Below are 21716 nucleotides of genomic sequence, written 5' to 3'. Positions count from 1 at the left end.
TTCCCATCCAGTCTCAGAAAATGTGACTCTCTTCTCAGCCAACTCAGCAACAGCAGGGAGCGAGTTCTTAGCTCTGCGACTACTGGGCACCAAGCGGACAGGAACAGTGCCCCCACAAAGTTTTGCTTCACCAACTCCAGAGACATTGCCAGTGGGCATCAAACACAGAGCAATGAAATAAAAGTTACCTCATGTTAGCATTTGCACATGTATATGCTCTGTCCTCTCTCTCTCTCTCACACACACACACACACACTTCCCTTCACTGAACATCTAGCATCTATTGCCCAGCCGATTTGCCCTTGCAAAAGGTAAGCGTGAGCCATCTTCTTGAACCACTGCAGTCATTCTGCACGGAGTTTCAGAATTTGGACCTGACCAAAACTGGGAGGGGGACCTGCGGGTGGTGGTATGCCCTTGCACCTTGCTGGCAAGATGAATCGTAGGTAACAAAGAAGCTGTGGGTGTAGTCTGGGCAAGTAAGTGCAGTACATTTTGTACACCGCACATCTGTAACACACACACACACACACACACACACACACATTAAATTAATCGCACTCACAAATCCACAACAGCTCTTCACTTGCACTGCTGCACTTGGTGTTCACATTGTCTCATTAACTAGTCACATAATTGCAACCAGGGTGCAGTGTATGTATGTGATTGGGTGCTGTGCAACAGCAGAATAATGCATGTTATGCATGTTGAAGTTCACGGTGGGGAACTAAATTTTAGGAATGATAAATAGCACCAGAGTTGAAATATATGTAGATTGTGTAATCAAATATTTCACTTAATAGCTCTGAGTCCTCTTCCAGCCTGCCAATGCTTGATTTTTATTTAGAAATCTACTCCAATGATAAATTTCCATTATATGTTGTAAAAAGAAATAAAACATCTTCCTATTACTTAAAGCTGCAATACTCCTTTGGGTAATTTCTCAAGGTAATGTTCAATGAGAAAAAAAATGGCCTCAGTTAAGCTGATTTAGAAAGTCTATTTATTATTCCCTAACGAAGTCAGTGTTGTGTATTTGAATAACCCTGAAGGGTGTTGTGCATCTTGTGATGGATTCATCCATGAAACATCACCCTATTCCTCGTTGGGAATGCCATGAGCCTTTCAAAAGGCTGTTTTTTTTTTTTCTTTATACGTCTAAATTTACCTGAGAGGGACAATGAACAGGGGCACCCATCTTTTTTGGTACTAGGCCTACTCATGGACCTCAGAATGTGGGATAACCATCCAGTACAAGACAGATGTCACATGAAAGGGCTGCACAGCTGGTAGAGTCTCTACTCTCAGCTCCAGTGATTCAGGTTCAATCGTCTGTGTGGAACCTGCATGTTTCCTCTGTGACTGTGTGGATGTCTCCACAACCTGAAGATATGCTGGTTGGTAGACTAATTGGCTGCTGTAAACGGCCCTGGCAAATTGGTGCGTGGTAAAATTTGGAGGAGTTGATGGGGACACAGGAAGAGTAAAAAGGGATGGGTCCTTGATGGTTGGTGTGAACTTGGAGGGCTGATGGGCCTGTTTCTGTGCTCTATGACTTTATGAACTCTGGACTGTTTTGACTGTCCGAGGAGAATTGGGCCAGTCGTCTTGTAACGCTGCAATCCTATGCTTTGCAGTTGTAAGTAACAAGACTCCTCACTTACTCCTGATGAAGAAAAATGTTTCAAGAAATGATAGGGTGAAGATCTATATCTATCATTACTAACTCACACAGTGGGAACCTACTCTCGTTTACACTGCCATGTTCACTTCAAATGTAAACTCATTAATCAACGAATTTTAACACCATTTGAAAGGACTGCTCCAACTACCGTATGGAAGGCAGGGGCACCTTGCCTGACGGGACAGGCTCTTGGCTGTTTGCCAGGGGAGGATAGGAAAGGGAATACCGGTATCACTTTTTTGGTGTCAATGTGTACTGGGATGCAGTGAAAAGCTTTGGAGGAAGACATTCAGACAGATCATTCCATAATACCCAAGAACATCAAGCTAGTACCAAAGGAAAACAGAATGCAGAATGAATTGTTACAACAAAAGTGCAGTGCTGGTAGAAAGATAAAGAGGAAAAGCCACGACAAAGAAGATTGGGAGATCAAGAGGTCAAGAGTTCATCTTTTAGCATATGAGAGGACAGTTCAAGAGTCTAATAACAGTGGGATAGAAGCTGTCCTTGAGTCTGTTGGTCCGCGATTTTCTGCCAGACAGGAGAGGGAAGAAGGGAGAGTGACGGGTGTTCAACTTTTAGGTTCAACCAAAAGTCTGATATCAATGGCATAGAAATAAATCCCAAAACAAGCAAACAAGCCAGATAAGACCAAAGAGCTGGCAGTCCACAAATGGCAGCTTCAGGGAAAGTGAGTTGAAGCAAATTGTATCATATCTTAATGCATGCATTACTAAATGACAGTAAAAGGGGACTGCGTGTCCTCACAATCTAATCTAATTAGTTAAGTAAAGCAGACCCCAAAAATCTAATAATGCATACAATGAGTATTCTCTGCTGAAGGGACTCAACCTGAAATGTTGATGCTATTTTCTCTTTCCATACATGTTGTCTGACTTACTGAGTGTTTCAGATCTTTATTTTACTTCAGAATTCCAGCATCTGCAGTTTTTTTTAAATTTCCCTTTACAAAGGGATGAATTTCCTTCACTGGGAAGTGGGAGAATGAAGATATACCTCTTGTACATGATTAGTGGTGGTGTAAATATTAGAAATACCAGAAAGAGAAGGAAGACACATCATCAAAAGAATCATTTCTTTCTGGAGATCATGTTCAAACTTGTCCTGTCAGGGACAAAGGCTGTCTTTCGCACCTAGGGGATAATACAATGAAACATTCTATCCAAAGTGATTACTTCAAAAACAAATTGCATAATGAAATATTTGATATGCCATGCAATTGTAAAGCAGACCTCAGTGCTCCTCACTGACCTGGCTCCAACCTGAATAAAAACCTGTAAATTGGTAAGTTTGTTCATTATTGTCACATGTACCAAGGTACAGTGAGCAACTTGCCCCGCATACCGAACATGCGGATCAGTCCATTACTATAGTGTATTGTGAAGCGCAAGGTAAAACAATAACGTAACACTAAATAAAGTGATACAGTTATGAAGCAAGTGCAGTGTATGTAGACAATAAGGTGCAAGGTCATAATGAGGTCAAGAATCCATGTTCTTATACTAGGGGACCATTCAAAAGTCTTATAAAAGCAGGACTGAAACTGTTCTTGAGCTGTTGGCATATGCTTTCTGGCTTTTGTGTCTTCCGCCCAGAAATGCCAGGAATACTCAGCAGGCCAGGCAGCGTCAGTGGAGTGAGAAACAGAGTCAATGTTTCAGGTCAACAGTACTTTAGTTCTGAGCTGAACCTGCCTGAGGATAGGTAGAGTCACTGAATGAGATGTCACTCACACCCTTTTGCTACGTCCATCTAGCGCACCGTTAGACCGTACTCGAACTTCTGAACAAAATTACCCCAAGCTAACATTGCTAAGTCTACGTTAAAAATAACATTGCCCAAGCATCCCCGAATCTACAGGAGAGACTCCCTATAGGCTCACATTGTCCAGCAATCTGCCTTGGAAATTCAGTGTCAGGTTTCCATTTGCTAAGTACTCCATGACAGCCTATAAAGTCCTCTGAAACTACTGAACATCTTTGATGCTAATTCCCTCAAGGGCCATTGATTTAGTCAGACAACAAGTGCAGAACAGCTTTTGCTGCCCAGTTTTTGCAGCCCAAGCATAAAAGCAAAAACAACTTAAATGCTGATTGATTACAGTATTGATTCTCAACCCCACTAAAAGCCTATATCTGCCATTTAAGACTCTACCTCAACTGGGAATTACTTTTCCAGAACTTGAGAGTATCAAACACTGGCCAAGATGCACAGCCCCTGAGGGTCACTTAGGGGAGGATTCGGTGCCTTGTTTGGAATGGAGCAAAGGCAGGGAGATGAAGCTGAAGTCCACACCTGCTGTGACCTAATCCATGGAATGGTCTGCTTCTGATCTCAAGGCTCACAGCTGGCACAATGAAGTCTCAAAACTGTGAAGTGAGGCAGGAATTTGGTGAATATGTGGCCACTTTCATCTTAAGCTTGCAGAACACAGTGGGATCAGCTTATTTATTCCACCAACTGGAAAGACCATTTGATAGGTTATACATGGATCTCCCTGCCATTCCACACCACTCCCAGACCTCTTCATTCATTTGGCAGTCAAAAACTCATCAGTCTTGCCTTGAAGAAACTGAATGAGTGAGCATCCATAATTCTTAGGCTAAGATGTCCAAAGGCTCAAAGGTTCTGAGTATAGGACGTCTCTCCATCGCAGTACATTCAGGATTATCCTAAACCTGTAATCCTCATGTTCTTGAATCATTAATTAAGAAATAATGCTGTCAAATCCCTGAGGAATCTTATACATGTCAACGAGATCATTTTCCATTATTCTAAAATCTTGGCATCATGGGTGTTGTCTGCACAAGGATAGTCCTCCACCCCAGAACTCTGTCTATTGAGGCCTTCATTTCCTATCCATGAATAAAATCACATCATTCTGTTGGCAAAAAGATCAAAAGTCAACCTGTTCCCACACCCCCACCACCCCATTGAGGTTGCCTTTGGCCCTGTATCAATGAAATTGGCCTTTCCTACATCTGGAGTGCAGCTGGTGGATTCACTGTCTTGTGGTTCCAGAGACTTTGGTATAATCGTGACCAAGGATACTTTCTGTGCAGAGTTTGCATGTTCTCCCTGTGACCATGTTGGATTGCTCCAGATGCACCAATTTCCTCTCATATCCCAAATATGTGTTAAAATGCCCTGGGTATCAAAGTTGTTCCTCAAATGTCTATGAGCCACGAGTTCAGACTCCAAGGGATTGTTCAGGGTGTTCACTCTCAGCCTGCACTGAGGAGGCACTCTGAACCTATGCCATATCCAATAGCACAAGGTACTTCTGAGGACAGTAATTTGCTGTATGGTGACACTTGTGTTTCAGACGATAAAGTCTGAACAATGCATTGGAGGCCAAAAGGACGCCAAGGGAAATAGCAAGCTTAGTGGTGCAACAACAACACGATGCATCTCTGCCTAAAAGAGAGATTCAAATCTTCAATGGCAAACCATTGCAATATCATTCATTCATGAGGGCTTTCAAGAATAGCATTGAATGCAGAGAGAATAAAACATGGGAGTTAATGTAGAATTATTGTACATGGGTGGTTGGTTTAGCTTTAGAGGACTGAGGAGACGGTTTCTTTGTTTATGTTTCTCTGTCTGCATCATTTACATTCCCATTAGATCCCTGTACCTGCATAATAACTCTCTGGAATTTAAGAGCAAAGATATTCAGGTCTCTCTAGATAGTGATATAGTTTTGTAAATGAAGACCTGGTCTATACTAAGACATACCTAAGGCATGAAAGAGTACCTTTGGGTCAGTACTACTGTGTTGACATTTTGCATTAATACTAATATCAGGAGCTAACTGAATTTTTAAGGAATTGTTGACATTTGCCTCACGACATTCAATGGTTTTGCTCTCGCCAGCATATCTGCTCATTCTACTATTATCCAGCTTCTTTCTGCATCTTGTGGCTCTCCCATGGCCATGCTGAGAGATCCCATCTGAGAGATCTTCCAGTGTCCCAGGTTCAAGCCTGGCCTCCGAAGCTGTCTGAGTAGGGTTGGCAAGCTGTCATTGTCACCACATGCGTCTCTTCCAGGTACTCCTGATTTCTCCCACATCCCAAAGATTTGCAGGTTGGCCACTGTGAATTGCCCTTGGTGTGTTGATAGTATCTAGGGAGAGTTGGGATTGTGGGGAGGGTAAAATGAGTTTAATGTAATTGGGTGTTCGATGCTCTTTACAGACCTGGTGGCTGAATAACATGTTTCCCTGCTGCCTGACTGTCTACCAGAATGCCATCAAATGTTACAAGATGAGTAGGGAAACATAACGACGAAATGCTCCTTCAATTCTTTCCCATATCTAGTTAAATTAAGGTAAACACCCAATGCTACAAACTAAGTGATGCATTTTACAGAGGCGGAGACAGGTTTTTCCTGTTAAGACTCCATGAAGAATATCTTACCTCCCTCTGCTCTGTCCATTCCAGCACCTGTCCTCATTGGCCAAGCCTGCAGTCACCTTCTCGCTGCACAGGATGCTCGGCAAGGTGACCCACAATTCTCTGATGTCCCGCAGCTTCATCTTTACTTCAGTAACCTGGAAAGATGCCAGTCGTTATGGTACCTCAAGCAGAGTCCCCACCACCGCGAGTTTCAAACCCTAAGTTTGCATAGTCTCTTCAACGCATTGGTTGGAGAAACCTTCTCACTGGTCTGATTTTGGACCTGGCAGCAGTTCTGCTCCAGTTGGCTGTTTTCCCCGCTTCCAAGGATGTACTTGTGCCGAGGTGTCTCTGGAGAACGAGCTTGCAGTGCCCACTGGCTCTCTGGATGCCCCCTGAGACTGGCAGACTGTGTATCATGCTACATACTTGTGGAATTGCTGCAAGTAAGGTCTCCACTGTACTTGTGCATACAACAGTATACTGAAATTTGACTTTGATCCAAGGAGTACTTGAGGTGTGAGAGGATTTATCGGATGCAATGCTGCTTGTTCACAACATGGCATACCTGGTGGACTCTGCTGATCTATATTTTTCATACCTTTGCAATAAGTTATGTTACGTGGCTTTGGAGTGAAGGTGCCTCAGAACACTGTACTGTAACACCGCATCTCTCACCACTTCTCTAATGATGGTTGAAAGTGAACTGTGATATTAAATACACTGTGCAGTTCGATACTTAACCCTTCAGACCATGGTGCAGAATAGACTTCCAAATATTTTGCCAGGACTTGGTGGACTGAGTTGTGTTTGCTAGGACTTTATTCTTTGGAATTCAAGGAGTATGCGGGGGAACTTCCTTCCTCAATCAGGCAGTGAGAGTGTGGAACAAGCTGCCAGCAGAAGTAGTGGATGCAGATTCAGTTTCAATGTTTAAGGGAAGTTTGGATAACTACATGGGTGGGAGGGATATGGATGGCTATGGTCTGGGTGCAGGCCAATGGGACAAGGCAGAATAATAGGTCCACCTGGACTAGATGGGCCAAAGGGCCTGTTTCTGTGCTGTAATGCTATACGACAATGATTTTATGAATGAAGGAAAATGAGAATGTGAAGCTTACAGAAGATTATAAAATTATAAGGGATATAAATCAGCTGAAATGTCACAGTGGGAATTAAGACACTACTGGATATCAGCTGAAGGTGAGAGGGGGTAGATTTAATAGGAACCTGAAGGCCAAAGTTTTCACTCAGAGTATGATCTGAATATGGAACTGGTTGAGGCAGGTACAATTACATGCGGCATGGTAGCATCGTGCTTAGCGCAACGCTTTACTGTACAGGGTTCAATTCCTGCTACTGCTTGTAAGAAGTTTGTATGTTCTCCCCATGACTGCATGGGTTTCCTCCCAGTGCTCTGGTTTCCTCCCACAGTCCAAAGATATACCAGCCGGTAGCTTAATTGGTCGTTGTAAATTACCCCATGAATAGGCTAGGATTAAATCAGGGGATTGTTAGGCGCTGTGGCCGAATCGGCGGTGTATCTCAAAAAACATTTAAAAGGTTACTTGGGCTAATACAGAGTGAGAAAAGATCTGGAGGGATATGGGCCAAATGCAGGCAAATAGGATCAGTTGAGATGTGAATCTTGGAAAGTACACAGCAGATGGGCAGAAGGGCCTGATCCCATGATGTATAATTCTATGACCAGGTGAGGCGGCACTACTGGTGCTGGTGAAGTGCTGAGAAAAGCACTCACTAATAATCTACACTCGTGATCGAATGGCTCCTGAAGGAAAGTGAGTGTGTACTATTGGCTTCTACAATGCTGCTACCCATCAGCAATAGCAATATTCATCAAAGTTCAAAGCAAATTTATTATCAAAGTACATATACGTCACCATATACAACCCTGAGGTTCATTTCCAGTGGGCATGCTCAAAAAATCCAAGAACCAAAACAGAATCAGTGAAAGACTGCACCCAACAGGGTGGACACCCAACGTGCAAAAGACAACTAATTGTGCAAATACAAAAAAAAAATAAATATGCAATAAATATTGAAAACATGAGATAAAGAGTCCTTGAAAGTGAGTTCATAGATTGTGGGAAGAGTTTAATGATGGGGCAAGTGAAACTGAGTGAAGTTATCCCCTCTGGTTCAAGAACCTGATGGTTGAGGGGTAATAACTGTTCCTAAACCTGGCGGTGTGAGTCCTGAGGCTCAATGTTTTGTTGGTTAAAGCGAGCATAGAAGGCATTGAGCTCACCTGGGAGCAAAGGCTTGTTGTCACCTATGTCACTTGATTTAACTTTGTAAGAGGTGATAGCATTCAAGCCCTGCCACTGCTGTCGAGCATCCTTCACTGATTCAAGTTTAGTCTGGGATTGCCACTTCGTCTATGAGATGGGTTTCCATAGATCCGTACCTTACTTGTCTGCTGGACCTGAACATCTCTGATCTGGTCCTTAGCAGTTTGCGCAACTCGTGGTTCATCCAGGGCATCTAGATGGGGGAGACCCTGAAAGATTTTGTGGGGTCACACTCGTCTATGACTGTTTTTATAAAGTCTGTGACAACCATTGTGTATTCATTCAGATCCTCTGTTGAGTCCTTGAACAAGGCCAAGTCCACCAACTCAAATCAATCCCATCATTGCTCGTCTGCCTCTCACAACCAGTCTTTATTGTCCTTATCACTGAAACTTTGCTCTTTAGCTTCTGCCTGTACGCAGGTAGGAGAAGGTCAGCCAAGTGATCAGATTTCCCAAAATGTGGTCTGGAATGAAATGGTAGGCATTCCTGATTGTAGTATAGCAGTGATCTGGTGTGTTGGGACCTCTGACGCAACAGGTCATATGCTGATGGGAATTAGGCAGAGATTTCTTAAAACAAGCCTTATTGAAGTCTCTGACTGATTTGAAATGCATTGGGATGGGCTGTTTCTCATTTGTTGATGGCAGCATGCAGTATCTCAAGTGCTTGATTAGAGTCGGCTGTTGGTGGTATGTAAACGGTGGTCAGACTCATGGAAGAGAACTCTTCCTGGTAAATAGGACGGCTGGCACTTGATCATTAGGTGTTCCAGTTTGGGAGAGCATTAGTAAACAAAAATGCCACTTCGGAGCACCACAGAGAGTTTATCGTGAAACACACAGTCCCACCTTTTGCCTTTTCTGAATCAGCAGTTTGGTCTGTCTTGTGTATTGAGAAGCCTTCAGGTCTAATCACCAAACTTGACGTGCCCATGTCTCGGTAAAAGAAAGAACACAACAATTCCCCATTTCCCTCCAGTACAGCAATCTTGTTCTCCAGCGACTGCACATTTGCTAACAAGATGCTGGGTAAAAGGGGTCATACTCCACTGTGTTTCAGGCGGGCTTGGAGACCACCCCCCACCACCAACCCTCACCATGGTGATGAAGCTGGTAGTTTGAGAGTTAAGTCTGCCAAGTCCACAGAAGATCGTGAAATCTGTAGTTCATTAAGCCAGTTCAAAAGTACATTGCTTAAAGGGAAATTACGTGCTGCAGATTGCAGTGAGAGTAATTCAAAAGAGGTATATTTAGAAGTTTTGTAATCATTCTGCAGGATGTCGCCGAGGTTCATTGGCAACATCTTGCATGAATGTGATCCTTGAAACTGGGAGTTACCAGTACTCACCAGTCTATCCATTGGCAGACTGACTGATCCAACCGGCTTCTCCTCAGTTCCATATGGCTTCCCACGTTTTCTTCCATCATCTTCCACTGAACGTCTGGCCACAGATTTGAGGTTACCACACCCCTGCAGAACCTGGCAAAGAAACAGATAATCAAACATACTTAGCTTACAAATAGATATACAGGCAACTAGATTGGTAACATTGGGCATGATGTGCTTACAAAACCATGGACAGCAAACTCTCCCACAATGCCGAGCAATATGGAAAACACCCTATGATAACTACTCCAGTTAGGTGCAGCACAGGGTGGGCAAGAGGCCAGAGAAGTAAAAACCTCAATTTCCAAGGCTGGAGAAGATTACCTGACTTCAAATGCAACTCAGTATTAACCTATTGCAAAGATATGAAAAAGATGGGACAGAAGATGAGCTGTGTTCACCAATTTTGTCTGCAGACTTGGCTTTCATGCCAGGCAGCATCTGTAGAAAAGAACAAACATTTGATGCTTCGGAGCATGACTCTTCATCAGGACTGGAAAGCCTCTGGAACACCTGGGAGTTTTAAAATCCTGGGCATGTGGATCAGTCAGTTCTGGGGTGATGGGTGATTGGATTGGACTGGAGGTGGGGATATGAGTTATGGTGGTCAAGTCTACAGGCAGTGAAGTTATTTGTACCAAACACGCTGACAGGCAAGCTTTAGAGACGGAAGCTAATCTTCCTTCTGGAAACTCTAGATCCCAGAGTAGGACCTTAGCAACACCAGTCAGATTCCTCATTTTCTCATGTTTTCTTCCTCTGTTTTATCTTTCAGTTTGGTCTGAACAAATTATACAAATCTTTTGAGATGATGTGATGACTTTATTCAGATATCTGAAGCTCGTTCCCTGATTCTGTTGTGTTCTCTCTCTAACTTTCACCCTAAGCCCATCTCCCCTGTGCCACTGCCTCAACTTGTTCTAGGGGCTGAGAGATTTGCTCTATTCTTGCAATCCTGATCCACCCTCGATCTCCCTGAAATTCCGATGTTCCTTTCAGATCCTAGCTGAGGGACACTGGTGTAAAAGAGATTCCATCAAAGAGGCAATTAATTGTTAATGGATGCAGGAGAGCTAATTGCAAATGCGCTATGGCAAAGTGAGGTGATGGATAATGTGTCTGGAAACAGCTACATCAATCACTTAAAGACTAACAAGACAATCTATCTGATGACCTGTAAAGCAGCACCAAGGAAAAGCATGGAACATAAAGCAGATAGGTATACCCTTTTCCTCTGCAGCAGAAAGGTCTAAAACAAAAGGGCATTGGCCTACAGAGATTCAGTTGTTAGGGTGTACTCTGGAGTTATGGAATATAACAAACATTAATTTTAACAGCAACAGTCCTCAGACCTGTGTGTGGATTGTAGATTGAGTTCAAAATGGAGCTCAGAAGTATGGTGTTCTTGGAGCTGCAGACTGGGATCGATTGCAAACCAAGAAACACCCATTGACCTGAGATGTTGGCATATGCATGAATGCAGCTCAGAGACAGCGGTGATTAACATTCAATCTACGGTACCTGGACTATTGGTGTGAAGACCTGGGTGCTTGAAAATTATATGCAATTTAAAGGAAGCATTGTGGATACTTTGTAACTCTAGGATTATCCCGCTGTTAACTTTGATCTTTAGCATATAAAAATGCCAAGTAATATTGGGTCAGGGAGCCTCTCCTGAGAGTGCCTCCAATGATGCCTACTTGTTGTGCTGAATAAATCTGTCTATATCACCAGCCTCTGTGGTGACTTTGATCACAGTCAGAGCATCAGTATGTTTACAGGGATTCTGAGGATGGCTGAAATCTGGAACACACTTGTTGAGGAGGCTGCGGAGCCAGGGACTCTGGTACGTTTAAGAATTGCCAAGGCACAGAAAGCTACGAGTCAAACGGCAGTACGTGGGATTAGTGCTGATGGTATTCAAGGGCAGCCTGGACATAATGAGCTGAAAGGCCTGTTCATTCTATACGAAGTAAGCTTTCACCGAAAAGCAGTAAAGTCAGGTCAGGGGCACGTAACAAAACTTAAGACAGACATCTAAATCCAAGCATTTCCTTGGGAGGAACCATTTTATGTAATACAACCAATTGAACTGCTAAGCTGGTAGATAAAGTTGACCTCCAGTACTATGAACCAATGTAAGCCAAAGTCAAAATAAATCCCTTGAGTACTTCCGACCAGGAATAAGAGAGCAAACAAATCTTATTTACAAACAGCACGGCCCGCATTTTGACAGTCATTTTACCAACAGCAGCAGTAACTTACATTCATATTGCAGCCTTAATGTTGTAGAAATAGGCAAGGCACTTTGCAGGAGTGTTATCGGAGTAAATGAGATGCATAAACACTTGGCAATATAAAATAATGCTCCAGAAATCTGGGATTTAGAGAGGCATTAAAGGAAGCAACAGTGCTGGAGAAGCAGAAGGATTAGAGGGCAGGGTGAGGACGTAGTGGAATGGCTGCCAACTGAAGTTGATGCCTATACTGGAGGAACAAAGTCAGTCAGTCCCACAACTTGAAACCATTTCCTTTTTTTCTCCTCATTGTTTTATATCTCAACTTGGCCCAAGTGTTTAAACTCATTGTTTAAGGTGGGATTTTCTGTAGAAACCATAGAAACATAGAAAATAGGTGCAGAATTAGGCCACTTGGCCCTTCGAACCTGCACCGCCATTCAGTATGATCATGGCTGATCATCCAACTCAGAACCCTGTGCCTCTCTTCTCTCCATACCCCCTGATCCCTTTAGGGCATATCTAACTCCCTCTTAAGTATAGCCAATGAACTAGCCTCAACTGTTTCCTGTGGCAGAGAATTCTACAGATTCACCACTTGCTGTGTGAAGAAGTTTTTCCTCATCTTGGTCCTAAAAAGCTTCCCCTTTATCCTTAAACTGTGACCCCTCGTTCTGGACTTCCCCAATATCCGGAACAATCTTCCTGCATCTAGCCTGTCCAATCCCTTTAGAATTTTATACGTGTCAATTAGATCCCCCCTCAATCTTCTAAATTCCAGCGAGTATAAGCCTAGTCGATCCAATCTTTCATCATATGAAAGTCCTGCCATCCCATGAGTCAATCTGGTGAACCTTAACCATCAGGGGTGCAGTGCTAGCCGGAGCGCACCGGAGCACGTCCCGCATCTCTTTAAGAAAAAAGCCGAAATAAACAAGTTAATTAATTAGGTGCCGCCCAGGGTGATTTGAGTATCTCAGAAACTGCTGATCTCCTGGGATTTTTACTCACAACAGACTCTGGAGTTTACAAAGAATGGTGCCAAAACAAAAAAAAATCCAGCGAATGGCTGTTCTGTGACCAAAAACATCTTGTTAAATCCACTCGCTCTTGGGCGGCACCTAATTAATTAGCTTGTTTATTTTGGCTTTTTTCTTATAGAGGTGCCAGACGCGCTCTGGTGCACTCCAGCTAGCACTGCACCCCTGGAAACCATGATGGGAGATCAGCAACTGTGTTCTCTGATGATCCAGTGTAATTTCAGGACAGTGTAAATAAAGAGAATAAGGTACATTTAGTCCCATACATAGAATATAAAAACAAAAGAAGTCCTGAAGAAATACTCTATGTGCTGTTAAGTGTTGTTACCAATCTTGTATGATAACCAACTTCCAGTACCTGAAGGGAGAACTGGTCAGGCGTATATGGATGTAGGGCTGGGAGACCCCAGGACAGATCCAACTCCTCATAGGGAACAGATGGTGACAAGACTTCATGGGAAACTGGGAAGACAGAAAGCTCCTGGATCCAGGGAAAGAGATGGCCCTTGGTGTCAACCGAAACATCAGGGACCATCAAATCTGACATGGGCTCAGAGAACAGACTGCTGGAAACATGCAGTCTGGCCTGATTTTATTATAAATGGACTATTTACAGAGGGAGGTTGGGTGGAAGGGTTAAGATTTATTTTTGATTTACATCGAATATATTAGGTAATTTGCTGCTCAAGTTCTATCATTGTGGTTTATAAGGTTGAACTAACTTAAGTGTAAGGTTCTCAGTAATATTAGATGGACTGTTATCTGTTATTTGCTTATTACAAAATGGCTTCTCTGAACTGTTAAAATAAAATGGCTTCTCGTACTGTTAACTGCTGAGTAAGGGGTTCTCTGTGGCAGCATGTTTGGGTTATAATTAGTGATAATGGAAATTGTATTCATTTGCTAGCCAATGGAAGTCATGTTATGCTATCTTGTACCTGTGTGCTGAGCTGAGGATCGCGGGCTTTTCGGGAGGTGAGCGGAGAGGACGGATGTGCGGGAACGTACAGCGGTTCCAGGGCAGCAGATACCGGACCTCGGCGGTTCGGAGGGTGGCCGAAGTCTCGGAAGGATGTTGTGGATGGAATCAGAGGCATGAGCTCAAATGTATTAAAATATTATGTGCACAAGACTGATAAATTTACTTATTTGGCGCCTTTCAGTTGTTTCTACTAACCCATCATTACGAATTGCTATAAAGTATATTTCGTTACTCGCACTTTGTCTATTGTTTGATATTGGTGTTGCTGCTGATATTTGGGGGTCTCACACCATATCCACACCAAGCGTTTACACTGTCTGGCGGGGATCAATGGCTATTCACCTTAGACAACGGGAGTCAGGTGGTGTTAAAGAGGTTACATAAGATTGGATCAACAACTCTTCTCCAACTCACCAAGCTTCATAATTCTTGACACCAGTGAAGGAGGACATTCAGCCAATCTAATCTATGCCAGTTCACAGAACAATCCCAGTGGTTCTCCCTGTAACCTTTTCTTCCAGCATTTTCATAAACTCCCCCTAGTTTCTACCACTCACCTACACACTAGGGGTAATTTACTGCGGCCAATTAACCTACTAACCAATGTGTCTTTGGGGTGTGGGAGGGAACTGGAACACCCAGAGGCAATCTACAACACAGGGAGAACGTGCAAACTCCACACAGACAGTGCCAGTGATCAGGATCAAATCTGGGTCAGTGAAGTTCCACCTGCTGAGTTGCTGTTCCAATCATCACCCAATTCCAATCGTGGCTCCCAAATCGAAAATGCAGCAGTCCAGAACTTGGTGTTCCTGTGTTTTAATTCCATCACATGTACCAGCCACCACCTGGCACAATGGGAGCTTGATGCCTGTTCAGTGTTAGCTACTGCTCTATGATGTCCAACAGTGCCCAAATTTATCAGTCAGGGGATCATCATTCATCATACTTGGCAAAAGGATAAAATCTCTATTTCACTCCATCTCCTTACCTTTGAAGAAATATGAGCTCTGTTATCTTGCATGGTTTGTATTGCTTCAGAGATCTTCAAATAAATTGTATCAACCAACGACTCCATGTTTGATGGGCCATTAAACTTATCAGCCACCTGAAGCATAGAATCTAGGAACACAATGCAGAACAGAGGGTCAGCACTGAAATTTCTCAGCAGCCATTCCACCATGCAATTCTTGGGTTTGGACATCCCTCCTTGAACCCCTCTGGTAGGAAGGAGAGCGAATATGTGGCAATCTACATTAGGGGATCGGCAGCGGAGAGGGTCAGCAGCTTTAAGTTCCTGAGTGTTAACATAGTGAATTGCCAATCCTGAGCTCAAGCTTTAGGAAAGCTCGCCAGCACCTTTACTTTCTTAGAAAGTTAAGGAGGTTTGGCTTGTCATGGAAAACTGATACAAATTTCTACTGAAAGTATTCTGACTGGTTGTATCATGGTCTGGTATGGTAATTCACATATGCAAGAATGTATGAAGCTGCACAGTTTGGTGGACTCTAGCCAATACATATTGGGCACATCCCTCCCCACCATCGGTAGCATCTACAGCAGGCACTGCCTCAAGAAGTCAACACCTATCAACAAAGATCCTCACCATTTGGGGCCTGCCATCTTTTCACACCTATCAGCAGGCTGAGGTGAAGAAGTCTGAAGTCACAACACTACTGGGTTCAAGAACAGCTACTTCCCTTCAATCTTCCAATTCTGAACCAACGAGCAAAAACCCTAATCACTACAGTTTAGTCATGCTATGCTAAAATGGACATTCTTATTTGTTCAGTCTGTGTTCTTTCTTGTAAAATTGTGTGTAACTTATGTTTTTCTTGTGATTGCTACTTGTTTGATGCTAGGTGCCGGTGACGCTGCTGCAAGTAAGATTTTCATTGCACCTCTGCATATATGTACTTGTGCAGATGACAATAAACTCGACTTTGACTCTAAATACCCTGAATGATCTGACTTCTATAACCATCCAAGGAAAAGAACTCCAGAGATTTACCAACCTCTGAGAAGTCACTATGCACACAGTTTTAAACAACTGGAAATTACATCCTCTTGTTTAAATTTCTCCCATCGGTAGAAACTTTTCAACATTTATACTTCCGAGTCCCATCAGGATCTTAGATGTTTCAATTAGATCACCCTTCATTCCCCTAAACTATAAAGAATCTAGATTTAATTTCTTTATCCACTTGTGGTGTGCCAACCCTCTCTTCCCAGGAGTACAGCTTCCTACCAATGATATACCAAAGAATCAAGTAAATTCCCAGATGATTCAAGATCCACAGAAGGTTAAGATGGATGAAGAAAAAGAATTAGGAATCTACTTGAGTACCCAATGTTGAATCCTAGTGTCCACAACGATTCCCTACCAACATCAACTTCATCTGAAACCTCCAATGATGTGACTCTTACCAATGAGGTTCCTCCATTCACTGTCCAGATCAGCCTGATTGGCCAGGCAGCCCTTCAGGATGTTGAGACAGTAATTGTTGCAGGGTTTCACATTTGGCATGCTCCGGCAGTGGGGACAGTACATCAGCCTCATCATGGCTCGCACACACTCAGGGCTTGGAGGTACCTGTCAGCAGAGAGAAGTTGAATGTGAGATGGTGGGGAAGGAGAGGAGGGCATGCAAAAATGTAGAACAACTTTAAATAATTCTGATAAATATCACCCATCACCCAAAAAAGATGTATCCGTTAGGAGTCAACGTGCCACTTCCTTGGAGAACGGCCATGCTATTCAATAAAGGGCTGGTCATGTTCAAGAATGGAAGATATTATATGCTCATCGGGTAGATGTAACACATTGAGATCAGAATCCATCGGTCAGGCAGACAACACTGAGATCAAGATTATATGTATTACCCACAGCTCACTTCCTCCTGTCCAACTTAAAACCACTGTCAGCAAGTTACTTTTGCTCATACCCCAACTTGATGAGTTGTGCCCAGTATGAGCAAAAATAACTTGTTGACACTGCTTTAAGTTGGACAGGAGGAAGTGAAGTCTGTTCTGTGCTACATTCCAATGCCAGATGATAAATGGAGTATTTATGGGAGGCTTACAGCTGGTACTGCAGTCAAGCACATAGTATATGCAGAATGGCCTTACTTTAGGTCACTAACTCCGTCTATCTGCCTCTGGTCTCCTCCACTGCCAAAGTAAAGCTAAGTGTAGTTTGAGGAAAAAGCGCCTCAAATTCGGCTTGCACTGTCTAAAACCTGGTGGTATGAACAATGAATTCAGTAACATCTTCCTCTCTGTCCCTTTATCCATTTTCTCTCTCTTCCTGATCCACCTGGCCCCCATTGCCTTTCCTCTCTTCAACCCTCTCCATATGCTCTTCACACACACTCCTCCCACAGGTTTCCCCTCCCCCCTCCTTCCTCCCTTGATCCCATATTCCACCTTCCAGTTTTATCAGATCCCACCATCTTTGGCCCTCTGCCACTTCCATCTATCATCTCCCAGCTTCTGATACCATTCCATTCTCCACTCTCCCAGCTATCTAGCATTCCCCTCATCTGGTCAGAAAGGTGAAGGGAGGTGGAAGGGGCAGATGGAAACCACTCCTCCCTCTTCACCTGATCCACCTAGCCATTGCTAACTCTTACTCCATTTGTATTGGCTACCTCCCCTCTATCTTTCAGTCCATTTGAAGGGTCCTGAGCAGAAACATAAGACTGACAATTTCCCTCCATAGTTGCCGCCTGACCTGCTGAGAGCTTCAGTGTTTTCAGTGTGTTGTTCCATGACCCTACTGGGAGAGAATAAGAACAAAACCTGTGTCTAGTGGGAAGCATGAGAATGGAAACTGGATTCACAGAAATCATGAGCACAGTCATTGGAACAAGGAATACTCTTTTGCAAAATGCATTTAGACTCCAGTAAGGTACAAGAAGCTTCTGCGCTGTGAAAATAAAACAATTCTTGGTGAAGTGCACGGAAAGATTAGGAGGAAGGCTTTAGGCAAGTGGCTGGGTGTCTTTTGTAGTGTAAACATTCCACATTTAAGATGTCAATCAAAGATACATTCAGCAGCCTGTAAATAAATATAGGATGTAGCTTTCCATTTTTCCACCAGGTATATTTTGTTCTATTTCTTACCTGTTTATTTGTGCAAATGACTGAAACCAGTTTTCTCCTGCAGTATCTACTCTTTAACCTCTTCCATCAACTGATGTCACTTGTCAAATAATCAGGACTTGACATGTGAATCACTCAGAGGCTGGGGAAGTGATTAGTCAAATGTCCGTGGATTCTGCTGTTCCTATCCCTCTTCTTCCCTTCTCCTGAATGCAATGTCCTAAGGTGGGCCAAGATTCCACAATTAGCTTCCCATATCAAGCTACACTTTTTTAAATAGCTTTGCCCAATTCAGCCGCCTTCTTTCAGATGCTGTATGTCTCTACATACAAGCGCCATGCCTAATTTTGTCTATCAAAGCCCAGTATGATCTTAGCAAGAAAATTGAGCCAATCCTCTGCACTAACCAACCTGGAAATGTTCAGGATCCAACCAGCATGATCACTCAGCACAGCTACCCTTCCTCATCTTCTGCTCTGGCACATACTCAAAGCCCTTGGCAAGGAGCCATGTTTTGGATAAAATATTTTCATTAGTTTCTATACGTCTGGTTATTTTTATGCTATAAGGATCTTTCATTTGGATTAATCAACTAATTAGATCAAATCCCAAAACTAGCCCTTGGCAATATATTATGTCAACAAAATTCCAAATGGATACAGCAATAAAATAATTGACACCCTCTTGACTTCTAGGGAATGTTCATGTTCCTCTCAGTTAAGTCATGACATTGTTCATGACTCTCCACTCCTTCATGATTTGAAAAAAGGGTGATGTGATTAATCTAATTAGTGGACAGCATAAATCAGATTCTCCTCTGAAAATATTCACTGAACTCAGTAGCATTATTTTTGATTCTAAAATGTACTCTATTGGTAAAGCTTGCAAGTTCATGCATGGTCCCTTCATACTGCATGCTGCCATGTTGCATGTGCACACTTGTTGGTTTTTCAAGATGAGTTCCATGACAGTATCAGGAGGTTTTGCAGGAGTTTCATTCCAGCAGTGGGAAGTTCTTAAGTTGCTGCCTTTCCCCCTGAAAGCCTTTGTGATGGCTGTGTTGAGATTTAGTGCATTGTTCTGCACCTTATGGTGAGTCAGGTCACGATAGCCCTTTGTGATAGATGACCAACAAGTGTCTTTCACTCACTGGATAATCCTCCAGCAGCAGGTAGTCTGACTGTATGGAGAGAGCCTGGATCAATCTTGATAAAGACCACCATATCCCCTTCCAGAACTTCTTGGCAAATATGTGTCCCAGAAGGGGATGCTGTGCATCAGACGTGAAGCACCAATCTCTCCACCAGCCAAGCAAAACCTTGGAGCTTGTTTGAAAGCTCTGATGATGAGGCGTTCAGCCAAATTACCTTGGAGTCTGCTTGGAGAACTATTCCAGAGGATTCACCAACTCTTTTTTACACAGGGACTCAAGGGCATTCAGTGCAGACTCCTGCCTGCCCGGTTCATATTCTTCTACACAAAATTTAGTACTGACATTATGATCCAGTTAAATGGAAGCTTCTGCAGCAGACATTCGGATCATCCTTTGGACAGAGAGATCCTTGTAATTCAGCACCACTGTTACACTCCTGGTATCACTCTCTAACTGGCAAAATAAAACCAAGATACTGGAAGAGCTTAGGGGGTCAGTCAACATCTGTGGAGGGAAATGGATGTTCTATATTTCGGGCTGTGACCCTTCATCTGGGCTGAAAGAGGAGAAATAGCCAGCATAAAAATAAGGACAATGCTGGTGCAAGAGTTAGTGAGTGATAGGTGGATTCAGTGACAGGCAAATGGAGGACAGAAGCCCTCCCCATCTCCCTCATTTCATTCCATCCTCTATCTTCCTCTCCTTTCAGACTTCATCTTCAGCCCTTTGTTGCCTCTGGCCTGCAGCTTCTGTCACTATTTCTACTCTTCCCTCCTCCATCGGCCTATAAACCCTCCTTGCCTGTACTTACCCATCACCTGCCAGCTCCTGCTCTAACCTTAACATCTACTTTTTGTACTGTCATCTTCCCTCTATCTTTCAGTCCAGATGAAGGGTTTTGACCCAAAACATTGACGGTCAATATTCTTCTGCAGGTATTGCCTGACTTACTGAGTTCCCCTAGGATCTTCTATGTTGCTCTAGGTCTCAGCATCTAGATTGCACACTTCAGGAGAGGGAAACCAGAGGTTCATGAGCCAGTCCTCATTGGAGGGTCAGAGGTAAAGAGGGTTAGCAACTTTAAATTCCTGGGTGTTACTATTTCAGGGGACCCGTCCCGGACCCAGCACATAAATGCAATTGTAAAGAAAGCACAGCAGTGCCTCTACTTCCTTAGGAACCTATGGAGATTTGGCATCTATAGATGTGTCGTGGAGAGTGCACTGACTGGCTGAATCATGGCCTGGGATGGAAACACCACTGCCTTTGAATGGAAAATCCTACAAAAGGTAGTGGATTTGGCCCAGTATATCACGGGTAAAGCCCTCCCAACTATTGAGCACATTTAAATGAAGCATTGTCATAGGAAAGTAGCATCCAACATCAGAGATCCCCATCACCCAGGACATGTTCTTTTCTCACTGCTGCCATCAGGTAGAAGGTACAGGTACCTCAGGACTCGCTCCACCAGGTTCAAGAATAGTTACTATGCTTCACACATTAGGCTCTTTAACAAAAGAGGATAACTACACCCACTTGCCCATCCATCGAGGTGTTCCCACAACCAATGATCTCAATTTAAGGACTCTTTATCTTGTCATTTTATGTTCTCGTTATTTATTGCTATTTATTTATATTTGTATTTGCACAGTTTGTTGTCTTCTGCACTCAGATTGATCTTTCATTAATCCTGTTACAGTTACTATCCTATAGATTTTCTGAGTATGCCCACAAGAAAATGAATCTCAGGATTTTATATGGTGACATATTTGTACTTTGATAATAAAATCTACTTTGAACTTTGCAGTCACTTTTGTTTCCATTCTCTCAGTGGACGATGTAGCATATCAAGACCAGTGATGCTTGGCTTCACTCAGCCCTCTGTTGGACAACAATAGCCGTTGCATTCATAAGCCTTCACGGGGTTAATGAACTAGCAGTAAGAGCGAGCCACAAACATGATGTTCTATTGTTTATTACAAACGGTGACATTCAGATGTTGTTAAACAAAGCCACCAATCAGTCTACCCTAACTGTCACTCCAGTCGCATCCCATTTGAATCCTAAATGCCTTCTGAAATTGCCTGGCAAGCCGTTCAATTGCCAGTGTCTCACTGCCACCTTCTATGGGCATTTGTGAAAGGGTAACAAGTGCTGGCCTTGCAAGCTATGCCCAGAATCTGAGAAAAATAAATAAACAGTTATCTTTGTCACAAAAATCTAGATGAGAGGATAGCCTCCCATAGGGCCAATAGTCTTTTATTAGTTATGACCTGGAATAGTAGGCAGTAGCTCTGCCAGTCTGTTTAAGTCCCACAGCAGGTGTCACACACAGAACCTAGACTAAGACTTCAGGGACTGCTGCAGTTTCAGAGGTATCATCTTTGAAATGAGG

The 21716-nt window shown here is 43.2% G+C and overlaps 1 protein-coding gene across 1 annotated transcript in view; it reads right to left on the bottom strand.

Moving 5' to 3' along the window:
• LOC140196468 (glypican-1-like) overlaps positions 1 to 21716 on the bottom strand; it is a 210565-nt gene that overhangs the window by 14751 nt on the left and 174098 nt on the right. Inside the window, exons 4-7 of the mRNA XM_072255732.1 lie at positions 16493 to 16658; positions 15057 to 15187; positions 9768 to 9899; positions 6127 to 6260 (exon numbers count right to left, since the gene is read on the bottom strand). Of these exons, the coding sequence (XP_072111833.1) occupies positions 6127 to 6260; positions 9768 to 9899; positions 15057 to 15187; positions 16493 to 16658 (563 nt within the window). The remainder of the gene's footprint in view (positions 1 to 6126; positions 6261 to 9767; positions 9900 to 15056; positions 15188 to 16492; positions 16659 to 21716) is intronic.

The sequence above is a fragment of the Mobula birostris genome, chromosome 4, assembly GCF_030028105.1.
Source record: "Mobula birostris isolate sMobBir1 chromosome 4, sMobBir1.hap1, whole genome shotgun sequence".
NCBI lineage: Eukaryota > Metazoa > Chordata > Chondrichthyes > Myliobatiformes > Myliobatidae > Mobula > Mobula birostris.
Note: the sequence above shows the minus strand (reverse complement) of the source record. Positions and strands in the feature narration are given on the sequence as shown.